Source organism: Eriocheir sinensis, chromosome 21, assembly GCF_024679095.1.
Source record: "Eriocheir sinensis breed Jianghai 21 chromosome 21, ASM2467909v1, whole genome shotgun sequence".
NCBI classification, from domain to species: domain Eukaryota; kingdom Metazoa; phylum Arthropoda; class Malacostraca; order Decapoda; family Varunidae; genus Eriocheir; species Eriocheir sinensis.
The window spans coordinates 14288190-14295730 of NC_066529.1; the positions used below are offsets into that span (position 1 = coordinate 14288190).

At 49.1% G+C, this 7541-nt stretch overlaps 1 protein-coding gene and 1 long non-coding RNA gene across 17 annotated transcripts; both read right to left on the reverse strand.

The window, feature by feature from the left end:
• Positions 1-1387: 1387 nt before the first annotated feature.
• Positions 1388-2057, reverse strand: LOC127001833 (uncharacterized). Its single transcript, XM_050867028.1, has 2 exons — positions 1796-2057; positions 1388-1710 (listed from the first exon to the last, which is right to left on the reverse strand). The coding sequence occupies exons 1-2, from the start codon at positions 2053-2055 to the stop codon at positions 1437-1439; spliced, it is 534 nt and encodes a 177-aa protein (XP_050722985.1). The 5' UTR covers positions 2056-2057; the 3' UTR covers positions 1388-1436.
• Positions 2058-2697: 640 nt separating this feature from the next.
• Positions 2698-6026, reverse strand: LOC127001720 (uncharacterized). 16 transcript variants are annotated; one of them, XR_007755419.1, is made up of 6 exons: positions 5397-6026; positions 4567-4846; positions 4288-4427; positions 3695-3820; positions 3187-3279; positions 2698-3049 (listed from the first exon to the last, which is right to left on the reverse strand). It is a non-coding gene; the product is annotated as an uncharacterized LOC127001720 (long non-coding RNA). The 16 variants fall into 16 exon arrangements; XR_007755420.1 differs by lacking the exon at positions 4288-4427 and adding an exon at positions 4428-4488 and having other exon boundaries at positions 4628-4986; XR_007755414.1 differs by having other exon boundaries at positions 4567-4986.
• Positions 6027-7541: the final 1515 nt, after the last annotated feature.

A 7541-nucleotide genomic window follows, 5' to 3' on the forward strand; every position in this document is an offset into this window, starting at 1 on the left:
TGCTCATTCCTATCCTTCATTATATTTTTTTTCCCTTCACCTGCATCCTCCCCTCCTGTGTATTTACTTCTTGCATTCGTTTCCCCTCCTCTCTCGTAATTATATCTCTCTCCCTTTTTATTCCTCCCTTTATACACCTCTTCTTCTTCTTCTTCTTCTTCTTCCATTTCAACTCTTCCTCAGTTCCTCGTCACCGCCATCGTCATCGCCGCCGTTGTAGTCTTCCTCCTCCTCCTCCTCCTCCTCCTCCTCCTCCTCCTCCTCCTCCTCCTCTAGAAGATGCCATTTATCTTGATTTATTCTGTAAAATACAATATTATCTTTATCAGTTTTGTTTTAATTTTGTTTTTCAGAAAAGGTAGATTTTTTTTACTTAGATATTTTTTGTTGTTTCCTGCCTTCTTCCATAAATTAGCTTTCATGTCGATTTTAGTTATTTATTATCCTCTGTATATCACGCTTATCGCGGAGGAAAAACGGAGTCTGGCGGAGGAGGAGGAGGAAGAGGAGGACGACGACGACGACGACGACGACGACGACGACGACGACGACAAGGTTAAAAAGAAGAGGAAGGTGATGAAAGAAGTAAGTGCAAGCAGAAAGAAAGAGAAGGGTAAAGAAGGAAGATAAAAGAAGGAGTAAAGGAAAACAGGAGAATAAGGAAGAGAAGGAGGAAAAGGAAGCGGAAGAGAAGGAGGAGGAGGAGGAGGAGGAGAAGGAGAAGGAGAAGGAGAAGAAGGAGGAGGAATACGAGGACGAGGACGAGGAGAAGGAGAAAAAGGAGGAGGATTAAGAAGAGGAGGAGAAGGGAGAAATCAAGCAGGAATAAGAAAAGAAGGAGAAGAAGGAGGAGGAGTAAAACAAGAACAAGAGGAAGAAGAGGAAGAGGAGGAAGGGCCGGGGCATACGATAGCTAATTAATGATGGGCCAAGGCAAGCAGAGGTAACGCCACCCGCCGTCTTGTCTGCATTTATTGATGAGGAGGAAGATCCTGTTACTCCTTTGCTACCTGGCTGGTTGCTGCTTTGAAACTTAAGATGCCATAAGTTAACGTCGCCAAAACGAGGAAGTTTGTTATTATTTTTTCTTCTTCTTTCGCTCTTCTCTCTCTCTCTCTCTCTCTCTCTCTCTCTCTCTCTCTCTCTCTCTCTCTCTCTCTCTCTCTCTCTCTCTCTCTCTCTCTCTCTCTCTCTCTCTCTCTCTCTCTCTCTCTCTCTCGCATCAATTTCCCGCCTTCTCCACCAGCATCCACCGTCCCCACACAACCACCACCACCACCACCACCGCCGCCTTCACTCCACCTCACCTTCAAATAAACTTTACCATCCTACTTCACACAACCTTCTGATCAAAGGTTTTCCTACAATTTATAATTCATCTGTGTCTTCAGCTGCTTATCTTTTCAGTATCGCCACCTGCGTCTCGAGGGTGAGCGCTAGTCCCACGGCCGACCGCCTCGCCGAGACCTCCAGTTCTCCACACGAGCAGATCCAGCCTGAGGTGGAGGCGTCGCGTCTGCTTCCCGTCCGTCCCGCAGCTGAGACACACGCACGATGAAGGGTCTTGTAAGGCGTGGTCCCAGTGACTCCCGTGTGCTTTCTGCGGCATTTTGACTACGCGTAGATACTTGAAGCTCACGGGGCACTCCGATATTGCTCTGTCTAAGCCCTCTGCAAGACTCCCTGATGGTTTCGACACCACCAGCGTTACTCCCCATCGCTGGCACACCGATTATGACACCACCAGCGTTACTCCCCATCGCTGGCACACCGATTATGACACCACCAGCGTTACTCCCCCATCGCTGGCACACCGATTATGACACCACCAGCGTTACTCCCCATCGCTGGCACACCGATTATGACACCACCAGCGTTACTCCCCATCGCTGGCACACCGATTATGACACCACCAGCGTTACTCCCCATCGCTGGCACACCGATTATGACACCACCAGCGTTACTCCCCATCGCTGGCACACCGATTATGACACCACCAGCGTTACTCCCCATCGCTGGCACACCGATGAGTACACCACCAGCGTTACTCCCCATCGCTGGCACACCGATTATGACACCACCCGCGTTACTCCCCATCGCTGGCACACCGATATGACACCACCAGCGTTATTCCCCATCGCTGGCACACCGATATGACACCACCAGCGTTACTCCCCATCGCTGGCACACCGATTATGACTCCACCAGCGTTACTCCCCATCGCTGGCACACCGATATGACACCACCAGCGTTACTCCCCATCGCTGGCACACCGATTATGACACCACCAGCGTTACTCCCCATCGCTGGCACACCGATTATGACACCACCAGCGTTACTCCCCATCGCTGGCACACCGATGATGACACCACCAGCGTTACTCCCCATCGCTGGCACACCGATTATGACACCACCAGCGTTACTCCCCATCGCTGGCACACCGATCATGACACCACCAGCGTTATTCCCCCATCGCTGGCTCACCGACTATGACATCGTCAGCGTTATTCCCCCATCGCTGGCTCACCGACTATGACATCGTCAGCGTTGCCCCCACATCGCTGGCTCACCGACTATGACATCGTCAGCGTTGCCCCCACATCGCTGGCTCACCGACTATGACATCGTCAGCGTTGCCCCCACATCGCTGGCTCACCGACTATGACATCGTCAGCGTTGCCCCCACATCGCTGGCTCACCGACTATGACATCGTCAGCGTTGCTCCCACATCGCTGGCTCACCGACGATGACATCGTCAGCGTTGCTTCACATCGCTGGCTCACGAACTATGACATCGTCAGCGTTGCTTCACATCGTTGGCTCACCGACTATGACATCGTCAACGTTGCTTCACATCGCTGGCTACCCGACTATGACATCGTCAGCGTTGCTTCACATCGCTGGCTCAGCGACTATGACATCGTCAGCGTTGCTTCACATCGCTGGCTCACCGACTGTGACATCAACGGCGTAGTTCCAATATCGCCGGTTCACCAAACTTGACACCTTAACGATATTTCTCAACCATGCCCAGTACACTGGGATCACCTCGGAGTCGCTCTTCTGAACAGTAGCGGTGTTTGTGATACTCGAAGTCGGTTACTCATTAACGCACACAAACACCCTGTCTACAGACTCCTCGTACAGACGGAATTTCTCAACCATGCCCAGTACACTGGGATTACTTCGGAGTCGCTCTTCTGAACAGTAGCGGTGTTTGTGATACTCGAAGTCGGTTACTCATTAACGCACACACAAACACCCCTGACTACAGACTCCTCGTACAGAGGGAATTTCTCAACCATGCCCAGTACACTGGGATCACTTCGGAGTCGCTCTTCTGAACAGTAGCGGTGTTTGTGATACTCGAAGTCGGTTACTCATTAACGCACACACAAAAACCCTGACTACAGACTCCTCGTACAGAGGAATTTCTCAACCATGCCCAGTACACTGGGATTACTTCAGTCGCTCTTCTGAACAGTAGCGGTGTTTGTGATACTCGAAGTCGGTTACTCATTAACGCACACACAAACACCCCTGACTACAGACTCCTCGTACAGAGGAATTTCTCAACCATGCCCAGTACACTGGGATCACTTCAGAGTCGCTCTTCTGAACAGTAGCGGTGTTTGTGATACTCGAAGTCGGTTACTCATTAACGCACACACAAACACCCCTGACTACAGACACCTCGTACAGAGGGAATTTCTCAACCATGCCCAGTACACTGGGATCACTTCGGAGTCGCTCTTCTGAACAGTAGCGGTGTTTGTGATACTCGAAGTCGGTTACTCATTAACGCACACACAAACACCCCTGACTACAGACTCCTGGTACAGACGAACATAGACAAGGCCCACTTTAACGGAATTTCTCAACCATGCCCAGTACACTGGGATCACTTCAGGTCGCTCCTCCGATCCGTAGCGGGTGTTGTGTTTCTCGAAGTCGGTTACTCATTAACGCACACACAAACACCCTGACTACAGACTCCTGGTACAGACAGAATTTCTCAACCATGCCCAGTACACTGGGATCACTTCGGAGTCGCTCTTCCGAACCGTAGGGGGGTTTGTGTTTCTCGAAGTCGGTTACTCATTAACGCACACACAAACACCCCTGACTACAGACTCCTGGTACAGACGACCACAGAAAAGCACCAGTTTAACGATACTTCTCAACCATGCCCAGTACACTGGGATCACCTCAGGTCGCTCTTCTGAACAGTATCTGTGTTTGTGATACTAGTACTCGGTTACTCATTAACGCACACACAAACACACCTGACTACAGACTCCTCGTACAGAGGGAATTTCTCAACCATGCCCAGTACACTGGGATCACCTCGAAGTTGCTCTTCTGAACAGTAGCGGTGTTTGTGATACTCGAAGTCGGTTACTCATTAACGCACACACAAACACACCTGACTACAGACTCCTAGTACAGACGGAATTTCTCAACCATGCCCAGTACACTGGGATCACCTCGAGTCGCTCTTCTGAACAGTAGCGGTGTTTGTGATACTCGAAGTCGGTTACTCATTAACGCACACACAAACCCACCTGACTACAGACTCCTCGTACAGAGGGAATTTCTCAACCATGCCCAGTACACTGGGATCACTTCGGAGTCGCTCTTCTGAACAGTAGCGGTGTTTGTGATACTCGAAGTCGGTTACTCATTAACGCACACACAAACACCCCTGACTACAGACTCCTAGTACAGACGGAATTTCTCAACCATGCCCAGTACACTGGGATCACTTCGGAGTCGCTCTTCTGAACAGTAGCGGTGTTTGTGATACTCGAAGTCGGTTACTCATTAACGCACACACAAACACCCCTGACTACAGACTCCTCGTACAGAGGGAATTTCTCAACCATGCCCAGTACACTGGGATCACCTCGAAGTTGCTCTTCTGAACAGTAGCGGTGTTTGTGATACTCGAAGTCGGTTACTCATTAACGCACACACAAACACCCCTGACTACAGACTCCTAGCACAGAGGAATTTCTCAACCATGCCCAGTACACTGGGATCACTTCGAGTCGCTCTTCTGAACCGTAGCGGTGTTTGTGATACTCAAGTCGGTTACTCATTAACGCACACACAAACACACCTGACTACAGACTCCTCGTACAGAGGAATTTCTCAACCATGTCCAGTACACTGGGATCACTTCAGGTCGCTCTTCTGAACCGTAGCGGTGTTTGTGATACTCGAAGTCGGTTACTCATTAACGCACACACAAACACCTGACTACAGACTCCTAGTACAGACGGAATTTCTCAACCATGCCCAGTACACTGGGATCACTTCAGGTCGCTCTTCTGAACAGTAGCGGTGTTTGTGATACTCGAAGTCGGTTACTCATTAACGCACACACAAACACCTGACTACAGACTCCTCGTACAGAGGGAATTTCTCAACCATGCCCAGTACACTGGGATCACTTCGGAGTCGCTCTTCTGAACAGTAGCGGTGTTTGTGATACTCGAAGTCGGTTACTCATTAACGCACATACAAACACCCCTGACTACAGACTCCTAGCACAGAGGGAATTTCTCAACCATGCCCAGTACACTGGGATCACTTCGGAGTCGCTCTTCTGAACAGTAGCGGTGTTTGTGATACTCGAAGTCGGTTACTCATTAACGCACACACAAACACCCCTGACTACAGACTCCTAGCACAGAGGGAATTTCTCAACCATGCCCAGTACACTGGGATCACTTCGGAGTCGCTCTTCTGAACAGTAGCGGTGTTTGTGATACTCGAAGTCGGTTACTCATTAACGCACACACAAACACCGCTGACTACAGACTCCTCGTACAGACGACCACAGACCACAGACAAAGACCACTTCCCCCTGCCACTCCTTCACCAGGCCAGCGGGTGACTACCCAGCCCAAGGCCCTGGCTGAAGGGGCTGGTGAGGGAGGATTAGAAGCAACAGTATGGCGTCTGGGATTGCATTTCTTACATTTCTTACATTACTTAAAACCGTTTCATGTATCAGTAATTTGACCTGCAGGTATTTTTTAAAGGAAGGTTTGAGGGCGTTATGCGGTACTGGATACTCTCATAAGTAGGTCTGGGTGCGAGAGGGATTTAGGGATCTTAGTGAGCTCTGATCTCCGTCCAAGGGCACAATGCATTCAAGCTAGAAATCGAGCTAATAGGGTACTGGGATTTATTTCAAGGAGCGTAAGCAACAGAAGCCCCGAAGTCTTCCTCAAACTATGCGGTTCAGTTCTGGTCACCCTACTATAGAATGGATATCAAAATGTTAGAATCGGTGCAGAGGAGGATGACTAAGATGATTCAGGGGTTGAGAAACTTGCCATACGAGGAAAGACTCAAACAGTTAAACTTGCATTCTCTAGAAAGGCGAAGGGTGCGTGGAGACATGATCGAGGTTTATAAATGGATGAAGGGCTTTAATAAGGAGACATTCATAAGGTTTTGTTGGTAAGAAGAACCGGGTAGGACACGAAGTAACAGGTTTAAACTGGATAAATTCAGATTCAACAGGGACATAGGCAAAAATTGGTTTACTAACAGGGTGGTGGATGAGTGGAATAGGCTTAGCAGTCATGTGGTGAGTGCCAATACAATTGTCACATTCAAAAATAGACTAGATAAATTCATGGACAGCGATATTAGGTGGGGTTAGATACACGGGAGCTTAGGGTCAAAGGAGCTGCCTCGTACAGGCCTACCGGCCTCTTGCAGACTCCTGCGTTCTTATGTTCTTATCTTATAAGTTTGCGGGGCTGGTAACAAAGCCTCCGCCCTTCTTTCACATACCCCCCCCAAATGCATCTCCCTTACCTCCCCCCTCATATACCCTCCACCCCCTCGTCCAGGGGCCCCCACACGCCTGAGACGCTTCGGTAGTTACCTGTGCGTTATTGAATATTGAAAGAACGGACGAATATATTTTTTTCTTTTGTATCAGTTTCATTCACCAATAACCATTTTACTAAATTGACGGGAATTACAGGGAAATATTGACGAGGACCATTTCTTTTGCATCAGAAAATACAGTCAAGGGCGAAAACAAATAAGAAATCACATGGGCGCAAAAATAAAGACAGCAGGAGTAAAGGCGGTGGCCGAGTGGTCAGCGTGCGGGCGTGGTGAGCCCATGGACCTAGGTTGAGTCTCGCCGAAACACGTTGATTTTTCAAACCATCGCCGAGTGCCGTAAGATTACCCACATGCTGTCCAGATCTTCAAGCAACCCTAACTTCAGCGACTTCGATCAAGAAAAGTCATCTATCACGGCACCCATTATAAATAGAATTCACCTGCGCCACTAACGGGCTGAGACCCTTCAAGAAAGCCTACCGGCGCTACAGGCACCATCTAAAAAAATAAATTGGAAAAGGAAGGAAGGAAGGAAGGAAAGGAGGAAGTAATCGAAAAAAAGGAAAATGAAGGAAGAAGAAAAAAAAGGGGAAAAATAAAAGAAAACATGCACGCAACTTACCCATAGGAAGCTCGGGAAATGGTCATCGCCATAGGCCTAAAG